General features: G+C 44.4%; 2 protein-coding genes and 1 long non-coding RNA gene across 3 annotated transcripts; 2 read left to right on the forward strand and 1 right to left on the reverse strand.

Annotated features, from left to right (window-relative positions):
- Positions 1-1,020: 1,020 nt before the first annotated feature.
- Positions 1,021-12,066, forward strand: LOC100280147 (Protease Do-like 2 chloroplastic). The gene is given in 21 exon segments (NM_001153079.1): positions 1,021-1,229; positions 1,382-1,504; positions 2,168-2,221; positions 2,496-2,569; positions 3,407-3,470; positions 3,714-3,758; positions 4,227-4,334; positions 4,665-4,742; positions 5,770-5,836; positions 5,984-6,042; positions 6,924-7,023; positions 7,322-7,401; positions 8,153-8,209; positions 8,359-8,462; positions 10,574-10,661; positions 10,755-10,840; positions 10,928-10,952; positions 11,055-11,126; positions 11,192-11,242; positions 11,326-11,386; positions 11,479-12,066. Coding segments are annotated over 21 exon segments (1,806 nt in total). The 5' UTR covers positions 1,021-1,067; the 3' UTR covers positions 11,727-12,066.
- A 329-nt stretch (positions 12,067-12,395) lies between these two features.
- Positions 12,396-12,782, forward strand: LOC118473565 (uncharacterized). Its single transcript, XR_004853194.1, has 2 exons — positions 12,396-12,518; positions 12,738-12,782. It is a non-coding gene; the product is annotated as an uncharacterized lncRNA (long non-coding RNA).
- Positions 12,783-14,318: 1,536 nt separating this feature from the next.
- On the reverse strand, positions 14,319-16,512 carry LOC100383629 (pentatricopeptide repeat family protein). Its single transcript, NM_001176277.2, has one exon. It carries the CDS (start codon positions 16,510-16,512, stop codon positions 14,677-14,679), a length of 1,836 nt encoding a protein of 611 aa, NP_001169748.2. The 3' UTR covers positions 14,319-14,676.
- Positions 16,513-16,756: the final 244 nt, after the last annotated feature.

Raw genomic sequence — 16,756 nt, forward strand, 5'->3', positions numbered from 1 at the left:
TCCCAACTGGAAATTTGAGTATGGAGGCTACCAATTTAGGTTGTGGCCACCAGATCGTATAGGTCGTGCAAAATATTGTTTTCTATAATAGGCAACACTATTTATAGAGTGACGTTTGAAATAAGAGATTTAATAGGAGATGTGATAGGAGAGCTATACGATTTGTTTACCGTGGACAACTCATAATAGTTAACAACTTTTATTTTTCTTTTCTCATCGGAGACAATTCACATAATCTTTTTCACCTCTCACAACTAGACCAAACACAACTTTAAAGAGCACCTTAAATAATTCAGGACTACCCACTTTGCAGAATCAACTCATGCGTTTAATCTGAATTTAGAACTGCTGAAGCAAAAGCCTACAATATATGTAGGTTATATTGTAAGTGAAGTTCGATTTTTTTTGCCTTGTTGGGCGAGAGAGACATATACCGCATGATTGGTTGGTTGCATGAGCCGAAAAACTGCATGTGCGGATCTTCAAAGCAGGGTTTGTTTGGTTCATTTCTCTACAAATTTCGGCTCAGCAGATGCAAAAAGGGTGTCCGACCAGGCTGCGTAGAGACGCCCGTGGGAAGCATACAACGGGATGCACCATGCAACGACACAGAATACGAGACATCTTTTTAGGGTGTTTTTTTATTATATCTTCTAATTAAAAGATTGAATCAGCAAACTAATTTCATGTTTGTATTCTTGAGATTTTTTTCAACAAAACTTCATGTTATATAATATTTAAAAATTTATTTATGCATCTTTTTTAATACACATTTTAGTACAATTAACCAAACAAAATCTATGTATAATCTGAACAAATCTATACAACAACCAAACAAAAACGTCTTTTATCCTAGTTCTACTAATACTGGCTATATTCATGCTGGCTCGACTTCTACCACAACCAAACGCACGAATAATTATCTCGCGTGACCCGCACGTGAGGCGCCCTCCTCCCCAACCGAAAAGTCTACAGAGGATAAGGAGCTCGCCGCTCTTCCAGTCCCACAGCTAGGGGAGGGAAACAAACACCCAAATCAAACCCGCGCGTCGCCAGCCGCAGCACCAATGGCGTGCGTCGCCGCGCTCTTCGCCTCCCCGGCGCTCCTCCCCTTCCCCTCCACCACCTCGTCCATGGCCTCCTGCTCGTGCCGCCTCCGCCCCGCCGTCGTCGCCCGCGCGCCGCGCCAGCAGCCGCGGGGCCGGCGCGCGCTCCGGCGCTTCGATGAGGTACGTGCGTCGCGTCTCACTCCTTTGTCTGTGGCTCTTGCCCGATGCGCGCGGCGCGACTGCCAGCTGGGCTTCTCCTTCTCTGGAAGGACTGCTCCATGGACTGAAACTTTTCTGCTGTGGCGGCGGCGGCGGGGTGCCCGTGCGCGCAGGTGGAAGGGGTGTCGAAGAAACGGCGCGGCATCGGAGGCGGTGGCGGCGTCGGCGCTGGCGGGTCGCAGCCGTCGTCCTCGCGCAGGGATAGGGGGCTTTCCGTCGATTTCAAGGAGCCGCAGGTCCGAGGCGCATCGATTTTTCTCTGTTTCGTTTACACTTTACAGGTTGCACATGGCATGCTAGAGAATTGAGTACATCTGCAGTTCCAAATTGAATGAGGGTGCCAATTAGCTTTTTTAGATGATGGAGTTGAGCATGTCCCAGCCTCTGTATCCACTCATCAATGGCATTATGGCAATTACATGAGAGGATGAGGATGGGCATTTATTTGATGTTGGGTTCGGCTCCACTCCATTGCTGTTTCCATGTCAACATGCTTAATTGCTTACTGTTGTTTGTCTGGATGCTTTGGATTGGGTTACTATACATTGCAATTTCTCGTGTGTTTGGATTGCATGCTGTGGATGAGGTTTTGTCTGTTCAAACTATTAATTGCGCTTAGCCATTTTGGATTTGGGTCAGTTTGCACTTTCTTTTTGTAAGTTCACCGCCTCGGTTATAAACCATTCTCTTCAGTCTGAATGAATACCTTATAATGGTTTCATACTGTCTCATCATCTTATGCATGTGCCCATGTACCTGTGAATGCTAATAAACACAACCATCTTCATCCATGTGCATTTCTTCTTCCTTTTCACTACAATCCACATGTATGATTGATTAGATGTTGCACCAAATTCTTACAAGCCTTCTCTTATGCTAACTGTGGGGGGTTACATCAGGTTGCTGAGTTTGATGATCTTGAAGAGGACAAATTCCTTAATGCTGTCGTCAAGGTAGGCTTCAAGAATACATGTCCCTAGCTATTGATGATGCTTATATTTCTTACTTCTCCATATTATAGTTAGCCTATATTTCATCAAGATATATTTATGTGTGCACTATGTAGTATGTACTGCTTTGTCATATTTGTATTGCAACTTCCTTTTCAGTATATTATGTCAAGCACAATGCTCTACTTTGCTCAAAGATCTTGTTCTGTTGAGCAAGACTTTGCTTTGTTTTGTGCTTAGTCATATCCTATCACTGAAGTAGTTTCTCTCCTGTTAGGTCTATTGCACTCATATCGCACCCGATTATGGTCTTCCTTGGCAGAAGCAAAGGCAACATTCAAGTAGTGGGAGGTAAGTGTTGATATAACATTGTGTATCTGTTTCGATTGTTGATTTTACATCTTTTGTATAAAATTTCATCTGCTGTGCATTTCTAGGTGGGTGGGGCGTGGAATAAATTATCATGATGCATTTAGCGATTTTATAATTTTGTAGAGATTAAACTGCAGCATTTCCTTTCTTGTACTGATTAGACTACCTGAGACTATGGCTGTACTGCTGTAAACATAATGATGTTTGTTTCATTCTGATAGGCATCCTGCTTTAGTCCTCAACAAGCTAGGACTTTTGTTTTAGAACGTCGCAGAAGATCTGCGAGTCAATTCATTAAGAAAGGAGACAAACAGAAACGGAGCGACTGAAGAGTCAGCACCGGGTACAAAGAAGGCCAGAAATGCGCAGGCCCATCAACAGCCCCCCAAAACAGCCACTTTACAGAAACACACACCTACACAGGCCACACAGCTACCAGCGACCCAAATTATACCCTAAGAGCGGGTTGGCGAGTGAGGAGCTCGTGAAGAGCAGAGGCACCCGCAACACACCAAAGGGTACATTCATTGGCCACAACCTGCAAAACAGTATGAACACCGGGCCGTTGCCCTTCGAACACAATCATTCCGATGCTTCCAGATTTCCCAGGCAGCCAACAAAAAGCTAGGACTTTTGTGATCACATTAGTTGTATTTTTGGTACCTGTGTTTATCTTATAACAGATATTCATACCTTATATGTTTTGAACTTTATTCATATCTTTTGGATGAGGCCACTCATTTTGAAGATTACGATTTTCACACGTCTTGAACTTAGAAGCTCTTTGTGTATCTTACAAGACATGTCCTTTCACAGTGCTTTTATGATTGGGGATGGTAAACTCTTGACAAATGCGCATTGCGTTGAGCACGACACCCAGGTGATTATTCGACTGGACAACTTTATCTCTTCATACAACTTTATCTCTTCATGTTTTTATTTTGCTTTGGTTTGTCACTCTTTTTTCTCTTACTATTTTGATTTAAAGTTTTGAGCTACTAGCAGTTGAGGATGAACTAATTTTTATATTTTTTGATAAAGTGCTGATATCGATTTACCATTAATTTTTCTATGGATGAGGTATGCCAGTTATTTTGTTAAGCTAATGCTGCTTCTCGTGCAGGTCAAAGTAAAGAGAAGGGGAGATGACAAAAAATATATTGCCAAGGTAAATCTCCTATAGCAATGCAGCTTTCAAGGTTTTTCAAATTATCACTTTTTTCTTGAGTGCGCAATCAAAATGTTTATACAATGAACATTGCAATTCTCTTGAAGCAAGGTAACTACCAGTTTATTGTGAATCTGAATTATCTAAAAAAAGATTTGTGCTTATGAGTTTTGAAGTCCTGGATCCCTGAGTCAGTCTCCTGTTCATTTTCTTTGCAAACCAACTTATCTTTTCAACTATATTCCACTGTACTGGTGGGACTGGACTATTGGAAGCTCCACCATTGGGACTTGGGAACTCTTAAAAGAACCATAATCGTAATTATTTTCTAATTTTCAATATTACTCTTTTGAGATCAACATTAAAGTTACCACGTGCTGTAATTTTTTGAGCAAGGTATTTGATTATTTTATTTAATTTTTTAAAACTTGACTTCATAAGAAGTCAAACTGACAAAGTGATTTACAGGTTTTAGCTAGGGGTGTTGAATGCGATCTTGCGTTGCTATCTGTTGAGAATGAAGAGTTCTGGAGAGGAACAGAGGCACTTCATTTTGGTCGTTTGCCATGCCTTCAGGTAACTAATTATCTTCATGATTTGTTACTGAGCCTTTAATGATCTGTGTAATGTGAATACCAGATTTTCCCCTCTCTGGCTAGTCACCACAGGTATAGTTAAACGCTTAAAACTATAATTGAGGCAACTTTTTGGTAACTTGCAATTGTAACATGTAGTGCTTGCTAATAGCACACGAACACCATAAAAGTTTCTGTCAGAGCTGAAGTCATTCTTTGCTCCTGCAAACAAGATAAATATTTACCATATTGTTTTTAGTTATGTATGAAAAAGTACTCCACATTTACTTCATGCTGTATAACATTGTTCCTTTTTTCAAACTTATGACAGGATTCAGTAACTGTTGTGGGATATCCTCTTGGTGGAGACACTATATCTGTAACAAAAGGCGTTGTGTCGCGCATTGAGGTGCTATATCTTGGATGCTTCAATTCTCTGTATCTGTCTTCATTTGGCTCTTGCCTCAGCGAGGAGAAAGCAATGCTATTTCTTGCATGCTGTAGTACCATTTCTCAAAAGTCAAAATGTTACACTTGATCCCATGCTTCTTTTTAGTTGTCCAGTGCATTTTGGTAGGATTAAGAAGAAATCATGCTATGCTTCATTGATTCCTGACTTCCTGTGATCAGTTCTGACTTCTGAGTTCATTTGTTTGGGAGAACGGTCCATCATTTTTGTTATAATCAATACGACATAAAGTAGATCAAACACAGAGAAGACACATATTTAACGTGGAAAACCCCTCCAATGTGAAGGGGAAAAACCACGGGTGCCAGCCAGCAACAATCTCACTATTTTTCGGGTGTTTACAAATCGCATGAGATTTACAATTGAGATAATTATCTCCTGCGGCTTACAATTATATATAGAGGTGGAACCCTAAACCGAGTAGTGAACGATCCGTATATTGCTGCTGGCCGGCGCCCAAGCCTGCCGGCGACGGGCCTTTGCTCCGCTCGCCAACTTGGTCCACCTTCTTCAGAATTTGGATCACAAACTCAACAGTTTTTCATTTTCCAGTCGTATATTGCTGTCTTCTTCTATATCTGGTTAGGTGTAGCCATAATCATCTTGGTCTTCAATTCTTAAATAGTTGCTTTTTTCCCCAAAAAGTGTGGGAAACCCTAACCCTAACTCAGGGTTGGGTGTTTGTATTAATAAACCAAGTTAGATGGGCCTGGCCCATTACACAGGGGTGAGACTATAATTACAAGGGGCTAACCTCAAAACCCTAATGGGTACTCTAACAAAAAGAATAAACTAAAAAGCGACCAGTTGTCTTGACCTTATATGCAGAAACATAGCCCAAATACAACATTGCTTTAGATACATTCAGAAAGCAAATCACGGTTCTGAAAAAGTTCTCTAATAATTATATTTGTTATATATTCAACTAAATGCTTGAACTTACACTGTTTCCTTTGGAATAGCCCAGGTCACTCCATATGCACATGGAACATCAGATCTTCTTGGCATTCAAATTGACGCAGCCATAAATCCTGGTTTGTCCTTTGCATCCGCGTTAAAAAAGCCTAACTACTTTGCTATTTGCTATATGACGGATGTTCAAAGCATTGATCTATCTTCGTCCTTACCCGAATTCCTGAAATGATGAGCTGACTTATTGTTCTGGCCTTTTTTTTGTTCAGGAAACAGTGGGGGACCAGCCTTTAATGATCAAGGGGAGTGCATTGGTGTGGCATTTCAGGTACTTTTACTCAGTCACATTACCGGTACCTGGACATGTGACTTGTGGTTTTGGACATAATTGATGGACAACCCAGTATATCTGAACAGATTAAAAACATATTTAGGTAGATTTCTATTTTAGAATCAAATAACTATTCAACTTTCAGAAACAGCCATACTTTTGGATTTTGTTATGCTCTGGTAATGATCACTCTATTTTAACTTGAATTAGTATTTACCTTGCTTATGGATCAGAATCACATGCGTTCATTTTTCATTGTCTTTGAGGGTGCTTTTATGCTTTTGATCAGGGTATGCAGAATGTTGCTTCCACCAGTTACAAATTCTTGCCACTTTGATATTTTTATTTGTTCGCAGATACTTTCCACTCCACATTTTAGCAATATTTCCTAGTTTACGCTTTTTAAGTGTCCCTTCAGTCCTCTCACTTCAGTACTTCACCATCAAGAAGTGGGCGCATGACAAACTATTTAACGAAGTTTGCTATATGCTAACAGAAAAAAACTCACCTACGAAAGATTGCCCCCATGGTGTAATTCGCTCCCCTAGGGAGTTGAACCCATGACCTGGGTTGGTACTTGAGCCCTGCTAACCAGTCAGGTAGCAGGCTGTTTTGTGTATGCTCACAGGAGATAGTATGAAATGCACTTTTTTGCGAGGGTAGTTATAAGATACACTTTAATCATGTTAGATAAAAGTAACAAACTAACGATTGGCACGGTGATCAGTGTTTGATCAAAGATTCGGAGATGACAAGTATTTGTGAACGAAGGTAGTAACGCTAAGCATGATGATGCACATATATGTAGACTTAATGAAAGAGGATGCAAGTGTTTTTTTTTCCTTTCTATTTTGTTTCTCATTATGTGTTTTGTTTAGGTGTACAGGTCAGATGAAGCTGAAAATATTGGATATGTTATTCCAACTACAGTTGTATCCCATTTCTTAAATGACTATCAGAAAAATGGAAAGTACACAGGTAAATTATTCTTTGTTTTAAAGATAAGCAAGCAAAAATGATATTTACTTTACCTCATTAGCTATAGATATTGACTTGCTTACCTTTTTTGTTAGTTGGTTTGTACATTTAGCCAGACATTTCAAATAGATGCTACCTTTGAAGAAAAATTGTATTCCTTAAACATGTTATAGTTAGTTCCTAATTGTATGAATATCGAGTATGCATTACTTGGCAAAACCGTATTCCAATACACTGATTTTATGAGATGTCTAACCCTATGTTGAAGTTGTGCTCAATTTTTCCAAAAAATATGTAGGATTTCCATGTTTGGGTGTCTTACTTCAGAAATTGGAAAATCCGGCATTGCGTGAAAGCTTAAAAGTACCTTCAAGCGAGGTATGCTACCTGTATCTTATGAACTTCAACCTGTAAATATTGAAGTATAGAGTTTGAAGTGTACTTTGATGCACACACAAGCACAGTTCTAGATGGTTTAGCCGCTCGTTCCCTGTTGGGGTCTGTGTAATCTATTGTTGCACTAATCATCTTGCGTAATGTGTAGGTGCTCCTGTACTTCCAGATTTGATAAGCATGATGTTGTTGAGAGTGGTTTGAGTTATCACACAATACAAAATATCCTATATAGCAATAAAATTAAAAATAAAGCAGATAAATAGATAAATTATGCTTGAATTCTTGCATATATTCAGAATTTCCTACTGAGTATAGATGGCTTATTTTTCTTGTGACGTGAACCTCAGTTATCATTAGTTAATAATATTTACGGAAGATTTCACTTGGAAGAAAACAAAGAATATTTAAGGAAGATTTGCTATCATCATGGAACCATTCATCCTGGTGGCAGGTCCCTTGATGGACTTACTTGAAGTTGCCTCAATCAGCACTTAAATGTGCCTTTTTGTTTGAGTTAGTTACATTAGGTTAGGTGGGATTGCTACTTGGTAGTTATGGTTTCTGGCTGAGAATACCTTGCATATCTATACAGTATTCTAAAAGTTGTTTTAAAACTATTTAGAAAAAAAATGTCCTCTGAATACTAATGTTTGGTCATTAGCTTTGAGTACAACTCTAAGCTTAGTTAGTCCATTGTGTCCCTATAACATGCCATCTTGTTTTTCTCTTGAAGGGTGTTCTTGTTCGTCGGGTGGAACCTACTGCTCCAGCAAGCAGTGTTTTGCGAAAGGTAACCTTCACTAATTTGATCCAGTTCACAGATTTGAATGCCTTTGGTTTTCCTTGTTTTTTTTATTGAAATGAATCTTTCTGGATTAATGATTGTTCAAACTGTATTTGCTTTGTCTGTTTAAGCTTATCAGATTGTTTTGTCTCCAGGGAGATGTAATTGTTAGCTTTGATGGTATCGCAGTAGGATGTGAAGCAACAGTACCATTTCGGTCCACAGAACGGATTGCTTTCCGCTATCTCACAAGCCAAAAGTAAGTTTTGTAGCTTATTCCTGGCAGCTTCCGTTCTTTTTATAATATGTTATCTTTTGCAGAAAACGTTGCTTTTCTCTATGTTTCTTAAACATTTTTTATGGGCAGCGAACTTTCCAATAATGACAAATTTATGTTGTCCAAAATTGTGTATTTCACTTCGGTTCATCTTTCATTAACAGTAATGGATGGATATTGTGTCTGTAGAAGAGTGAACTGTTGTATTGCATAGAGAATGGGTACAATATATAGACTCAACCCTAACCTTAATGGGCCGGCAGCCCAACAGTGGTGCTGGCCCACACACACTCACACACATACAGTCTAACATCCCCCCGCAGTCGCAACGGGGGCACCACACACGATGAGACTGGAGTAGAGGCCGAAGGTAAGAGCCGACGTGTTGAAATCCCCCCGCAGGCGCAGCGTCGTGATGGTGCCAATGTTGCGGCTGGAGCAGAGACCGGTGTGTGCTCCAAGAAGACGATAGCCCCTAGATGCCGGGAAGGCCGCGGCAGCGACGGATCCTGCCGGGAAGACGCGATCCAGCCAAAGGGACGGCGGATCGAGCCGGAAAGGTCGCAGCAACGTGGATCCGGCCGGGAAGGCCGCGACAGCGACGGATCCAACGAAGGCGATGAAGGGGATGGGCGGCGGGGCGGGTCCAGTCGGGCAAGGGCCTGCGCCGGACCTAGCAAGGGGTGTTGACGGCACCGGTGACGGGAGAAGCTCGAAGGGTCGAGGTTGCACTAGGCCCGGCGATGGCAGCACTGTGGTGGTTGCAAAGCACGCGCGAGGAGAAGAAGACGCGTGGCGGCGCGGACGCCGAGAAGGGGCCGCCGGGCACGGCCGGCAGTGGCCGGCAGTGGCGGGGAGTGGCCGCCAGGGGAGGGCAGCGCACTGGGGAGGGGCGCAGGCCTGGCCGAGCCCCACCATGGGAAATAGAGGGAGCTGGGGAAGGGGTGGGGCCATGCGAAAGTTGTTGCCGCTACTCCCCTGCGCTAGAACAGAGAAGATGTGGAGGGCGCCATCTGCCTGTCCGAGCTGGAAGGCGGCGAGCGCGTCCGCGTGCTCCTGGTGTGTGGCCACGGGTTCCACGACGCCTGCGTGGAGGGCTGGCTCGCGGTGCGAGCGTCCTGCCCCACCTGTCGCGCAGAGACAGGAAGGGGAGGGGGAAGAAGAGGCCGAACAGGAGCAGGTCCGGCGGGACGGCGAATGGCGCAGCGACGAGAGCAGGGTGGCCGGGGCCGGGGCGGCGGCCTTGGTGGCGGGCGCGGGCACGACGGCTGGGGTGGACGCGGACGCGTCGGCCGGCGAGGCGGCCGGCATGGCCTTGGAGGACTTGGGTGGTGCCTTGGCCAGCGCGGTCGCCGGGGACTGGGCGAGGGAGTTGGTGGCGGAGAGCAGGACGAGGAGTGGCGGTTGTGGAGCTGGGAGGCTGCCCCCGGGAGCGAAGGTTGGGCCTCCCGGGGGCAGCGATGGCAGGCAGCGGCTGGGTGGAAGGGAGCCGCCGGCGGCTGCCGTGGGAGGAGAGGAGGAAAAACCCTAAACCTAATCCTCTGATACCATGTAGAAGAGTGAACTGTTGTATTGCATAGAGAATGAGTACAATATATAGACTCAATCCTAACCCTAGTGGGCCGGCAGCCCAACAGTGGTGTCGGCCCACGCACACTCACACACACAGTCTAACAGTGTCAACATGTGATTAGACGTTACATGCGAATCATGTGCTTTGTCAACTATGCTTTGGGTATGGAAGGGTAAAATTTCCTGTTCAGTCACCCACTGGCATATAAACCTCAGTCCACCATGTGGATTGGGGACCCCAATTTGGGGTAGACAAGCCCTTTTTGGAATCCCTTTTTACATTATAAGCTTCCTGGATATGATTTACAAGTTGATCCATTGTTACATTGTTTTCAATGTAATGTGGAATACATTGTTACAAAGTTGATCCATCTAAGGCATCTGGTTTTTGTTTTCAATGTAATGTGTATGTTCTATATGTCTGATATTCTGTTGCTTCTTTGTTTAAAAATCTATGGAGCCACATTTTCCCCTACACTAGAGCATGTGTTGCAGTAAAATTTGATGGTTTCATTGTTCAGGTATGCAGGCGATATTGCCCAGCTAGGAATCATTCGTGATGGCAATTCCATGAAAGTCCAGACTATTTTGCAGCCAAGAAAACATTTAGTGAGATAGTGAAAACCCTCATTTTACCAAAAAACTTGAAATACAAATTTCACTGCTGTTACACTTCTAACAAGGGTCTTAATTTTAATTAAGGTGCCGTTTCATGTTGAGGGGGGACAACCTTCTTATCTGATTGTTGCTGGCCTTGTCTTCACACCTTTAACAGAACCATTTATAGAGTAAGTAACCAGCGCACTTGCCCTTTTAGGACTAGTGGTATCATGGAGCTTTTAGTTATTAAACCATAAATTTCTGTTCATTTACAGGGAGGAATGCGAAGATACACTAGGGGTAATTTCACCATTAGCATGCTAAGCTTGCTTGCAGCTTACTTTTGTCCTGAGGCATGCATGTCCTTATTGTTAGTGTTTGTCATCTTATCTTCATATACAGCTGAAATTGTTAGCAAAAGCACGTTACTCTCTAGCAACCTTTGAGGGGGAGGAAATTGTTATTGTGTCGCAGGTATGCTTTATTTTTTGTGGTTTTCTATGCTATTATGCTCTTGATTAACAACCACTGGCATCTAGGTTTTGGCGCACGAGGTCAACATTGGGTATGAGCACATGGGCAATCAACAAGTAAACCTCTTCTGCTTTTAGCTTGCCTTTCTTACGCTTGTGAACTGGAACTTACGGGATACATGAACCCATAATGTTATCAGGTCATGAAACTAAACGGAACCACAATAAAGAATATCCATCACCTTGCTCATCTTGTGGACAGTAAGTACTGACTGCCCGATGCTAAGTGAATCTCTAACACCTTTATATTCCTTTCCTTTCTCACCTTACCATTGTTTGACGCAAATGTGCAGCCTGTAAAGACAAGTTCCTGACGTTCGAATTCGAAGACGACTTCCTTGTTGTTTTGCATCGAGAAGAAGCGGATGCTGCATCATCGGACATTCTCAAGGAACATGCCATACCGTCCATACGGTCATCTGATCTATCAGAACCATATGCAGAAGCAAACAATAACGAGATACAGAAAACAAGCGAGGATTTTGGTGAAAGTCCTGTCACAAACTTTGAGATGGGGATCGATTGTCTCTTGTGGGCATGATCGTTCTCTTTTAATGGATGAGCTACTGAGGATGAAGTTTCAGCTAAATCTGCAGTAGTGAAATGCAAGCATCTGCCGGCGAACAACGGTGGTCGTAGGAATACTCTCCCAATGTGTAGTGCATGCAATGCAAGTACCTTGCGGCAAAGCCGAGTCATGTTGTATGTTAGCATAGACAGAATTGAGAGATATGCTGTACGCTAGGAGCCATAGGATGATTTGTTCATTTTCAATCTTTAGGCAGTCAGGAATTTAAGGGATTGTACAATTTGTCCACCAGCGATCCTGTAAAGCTCGGACATGCAAATATGCAATAGACCGTCCAGAAATTTTGTTGGTTTATGTTTGTGCTGTATTTCTCTCGTACTGGTATTCCAGAACAAAGAATCTGTAGGATGCCAGATTCTTGGATACAAAATGAGGTAATTGAAATCAATCAACATGGATCCCACAAAGTGCGGTCGTGATGTTGTGAGGTCCAAAAGGCTATAAATCATGTTCAGCGTTTCCAAAGCTAGAAAGTGTGCATAGCGGATTTGCATTAGTAAAGCCTTCTCCGCCATCACCACGCTGAGCGACGACCTCCTCCAGGACATCTTCCTCCTGCCGAGATCGTGGGCTAGACGTCATCGGTGTGGCTGCTGGCCTCGTGTTCATTCGGCAGTGGAATCATCTATCTGTTCTCCATTGATCTTGAAACTATGAATCGCCCGGAGGCGCTGATCTACCCTTTCACAATTGCGTGGCCACCCACCCTCTTTCCTAAATCCTGCTGGACAAGGAGCTTGATATGTAAGTGGCCAGTCATGCAACTCTCAGCAAAACCAAGCCTTTCATTCATATTTTCTAGCACTACTTATTTAAGTTACTTATATTATATAAAGATGTCGGAAATTTAACTTCTGTAGCGGAAAGATTATGCTAGTGCCTTTACTGTTCAAAACTTTAATTTTCACTAGTTTGTTAGGTTTGGAATACTGGTATAACTCGGTCCTTTTGACTTTGATGTAGGAATATGACGGTAAACTCCAGCATAAGATGGCAGAGGCGATGATAGAAAAAAAAAGAGAGAGGAAGAATCTCAGTTATTCTGATGAAGTATTGGGGATGATGATGATCAGTTGCTATAGTTTGTGGCTGTTACTAGATTGGCACAATAGTTGTTATAGCAACTGAATCTTGTGCGTACTTCCAACGGCGGGGCTTGAGAGTGTTTGCTTGGTGTGTTCTTGTTATGCTACTGCTTAGTCATAACTCTGCCAATTTCCTATCTGTTTTGTCTGCAATCATGTGCATTCACAACAAGGTCTAATGGTGGTAGTGACTTTTCACCATCTATCTGAAGGTTCCCACTAGACCTCATCATGAGCCACCCGACTCGAGCAACCCAATCCGACCAATGCAACAGGTGGGTACGGACCATAATTTTTTAACCTAAAACCCAATGCAGCCTGAAAACCCTCGACCCGACACGTCAAACAGAGAGTCACGGGCTAACCCGACACTAGCCACGCGTCAGGTATGGGCAATGCTAAATGCCGACCCGACATTTGAACATGTTTAGTTCCCACAGTGTTGTGAATGTGAATTTCGTCCGAGTATTGCAGCTGTGAATGTGAATTTCTGTCCCAGGACTTCACAATTTTGGAGTTTACTGAACCCAACCAGACACTATGCTAAATGGTCACAATTTTGAATGCAAAGGCCTGTTTGTTTGGGATTATAATCTGCCCAGATTATATAATCTAGCTTATATTGAACTAACTTAGTTCAATATAAGCTAGATTATATAATCTGGGCAGATTATAACACTTAGTTCAATATAAGGTAGATTATATAATCTGAGCAGATTATAATCCCAACAAACAACCCTTATGTCCTGTTTGGTTTGATGGACCAGTGGCGGACCCAGGATTTGAAGACAGCCTAGGCGAAATTACACTGCTATACTCTACGCCTGTGCCTAGACCCTTTGCTGCTCTGCTTGCTTGCTTGTGGGTATGATGTTTGCTTGCTTCTATCCATTGTCGCAGCCGAGGCAGCCCAGGCCACCGCCTGTGGTGCCTGGGCGGTAAGTCCGCCACTGTGATGGACTAAAGATTAGCCCATTCATTTTAGTCTCATTTAGTCCCTAAATTGCCAAATGGTGGGGCTAAAACAGGGACTAAACTGCTTTATTCTCTAGTCTCTTAAGGGTGACTAAAAGGGACTAATCCATATTAATTTCACTTTTTGCCCCTCATTTACTTTAGTTGTACTAATTGTGGAAGAATGTTGAGGGGTATTTTGATCTTCTTATAATTCATTTAATGTGTTTTGAATACTTTTAATCTCTACACCAAACAGGATACATACTAAACTTTAGTCCTATAACTAAACTATAGTCCCTAACTAAAGGAACCAAACATACCCTTAGAGGGTGTTTGATTTATAATGACTAATTTTTAGTCCCTCCATTTTATTACATTTTAATCTATAAATTGCTAAATACTGAAACTAAAATAGAGTTTAAGTTTCCATATTTAAATATTTAACAATTTAGGGAGTAAAATAAAATAAAACGAAGAAACTAAAAATTAGTCCGTACTCCATAGGAACCAAACACCTAGACGAGGCTGTGATGTTATGATATCATACCAAAGTCATCAGCACTGGATACCTTATTAAACATGATCGTTCATACGTTATGTACGTAGTCTGAAAGGTTGCATGTACAAAAGGAGTGAAATCAGATTTGCACCGTTATTACTACCTCAAGGTCGACGACGTACAAGGAACATCATGCATACAAAGGCTCCCTATTCCCTGGTAATAGATGATTCCCAATCCGGCTCTTCGATCTTCCATCAGAATGCACTTTGCACAAATTTCAGGCGAGATATATGGTATAGAGACAATCATGTATGACGCCCAAAGTTCCATGTAGAATGTAAGATACACACCTGACATTTCACAAAGCACTGCTCTCTACTACATCTTCTTGATCACTGGCAACTGCGGACAACTGCACCAGCACATCATCAGGGCGAGACCTTGTTGGCCCAGCGGCAAAAGAACGGACCTCCTTTTCCAGCTCAATCCAGCTCTTGCCAGTGTCCTTCCTCAAGCCCCTAGCTCTCATCCTCTTCATGATCCTGGCCCTGTCGTCCCATCTGCCCTCGGACGAGTACACGTTCGAGAGCAAGACGTAAGCGGCAGTGCAGTCAGGGTCCAGGAGGAGCAACTTCTCTGCCGCACATTCACCAACTCCTGAGTTCTTGTGGAAGCTGCAAGCTCCCATCAGCGACTGCCACAGAAGAGCGCTGTCCTTGAACGGTCCGTCTTCTATGAACGCCTTGGCGTCATCCAGCTGGCTGGCTCGGCCAAGCATGTCAACCACGCATGCGTAGTGCTCCACCTTCGGATGGATTCCATACTTCGATGGCATGGAGTCCAGTATCTCCAGTCCCTTCCTGGGTGACCCGACATGGCTGCATCCGTGGAGCAGTGACAGGAACGTGACATCGGTGGGCTTGACGCCATCGGCTTCCATGGACTCGAACAGCCCAAAAACCTCCCAACCATGGCCGTGCCGGGCATACGCAGCGATGATGGAATTCCACGTGACCGTGTTCTTGCTGGGCGTTCCGTCAAACACTCGGATAGACTCCTGTAGCTCGCCGCATTTGGAATACATATTGATCAGGCCGTTGCAGACGTAGGTGTTCCCTCCGAAGCATCTCTTGATGGCCAGCGCGTGGATCTGTTTCCCAAGAGCAAACGGCGCCGAAGCACCGAAGGCACCCAGGACTGCAGAAACCATGTTTGCGTCGACGCGGATTCCTTTCCCGACCATCTCAGCGAACAACCTGAACGCCTCCTCCTCCAGTCCGTTCTGAGCAAACCCAGCAAGAATCACCGTCAAGGAAACTTCGTCAGGATCCTGGCCGGAGCGGAACACCCTCAGCGCATCCTCCATCAACCCGCATTTGGAGTACATGTCCATGAGCTCACTCTCGACATGGAGATCAGTCTCCAGCCCAGCCTTGACGGCAAGCCCGTGAATCTGCTGCCCTTCCCTGGCGGCGCGTGATCCGGCACATGCTAGCAAAGAACTCGAGTACGACGCCCTGTTGGCGTCCACCGCGCGCCTCATCTGCCGGAACAGAGACAGGCTCTCGCTATATCGCTCTGCCCGAGCCATCCCGGAGACCATCGCCGTCCACGTGATGACGTTCCTGTCCGCCATGCCGTCGAACACACGCTCCGCAGAGCCCGGGGAGCTGCACTCGAAGTAGGCGGTGATCAGCGCGTTCCCGACGGACACCTCAGCGTCGAGCCCGCACGACGCCGCCAGCCCGTGTACCGCGGGGAGCGACGCGGAGCCCGTGCCCCCGCCAGCGCGCGCGCACGCGGACAGGACGGTGGTCAGCGTGGCGTGGTCGCACGCGGCGGCGCCTGGCGCGGCGCTCAGCATCCGCCTGAGCAGCGCGAGCGCATCCGTGGCCGAAGCGGAGGCGGAGAGGAGCGAGTTCCAGGACACGGAGTCCCGGAGGGCCATTTCGTCGAACACCCTGACGGCGTCCCCGCGGCAGCCGCAGCGGCCGTACATGGCGACGAGGGAGTTCCATACCACGACCACGTGCTGCAGGCAGGAACGGCGTGGGCAGAGGCGGAAGTGGCTGGGGTTCTTGGCGACGATGGCGTGCAGCGAGGTGCCGAGGCGGAGGTCCCCAGCGCGGCCGCAGCGCGCGAGGAGGCCGCTGAGGTGGGCGTAGCTGAGGGGCGGGGACCACACATCTCTCATTCAGTCATTCGTTGTCGATCGTTTCAGACCGACAAACAAACTCGAAACGGAACAAGCATAGGTGAATAAAAAGGTATCACATAAATATTTTTACTCTGTAATGTTTTTTATGGTAAAAATATAACACGTAAATATTTTCTCAGGTGGTCAACAATAATATACAGAAGATATATTTTATATAAAACTATATTAACTTAATTGATTTATATCTAAATTATTATTAGTAGAATGGAATTCAATTCAA

Source organism: Zea mays, chromosome 10, assembly GCF_902167145.1.
Source record: "Zea mays cultivar B73 chromosome 10, Zm-B73-REFERENCE-NAM-5.0, whole genome shotgun sequence".
NCBI lineage: Eukaryota > Viridiplantae > Streptophyta > Magnoliopsida > Poales > Poaceae > Zea > Zea mays.

Excerpts from the sequence above, each read along its gene's own strand:
- LOC100383629 (NM_001176277.2), bottom strand. The coding sequence starts at position 16,512 with ATGAGAGATGTGTGGTCCCCGCCCCTCAGCTACGCCCACCTCAGCGGC.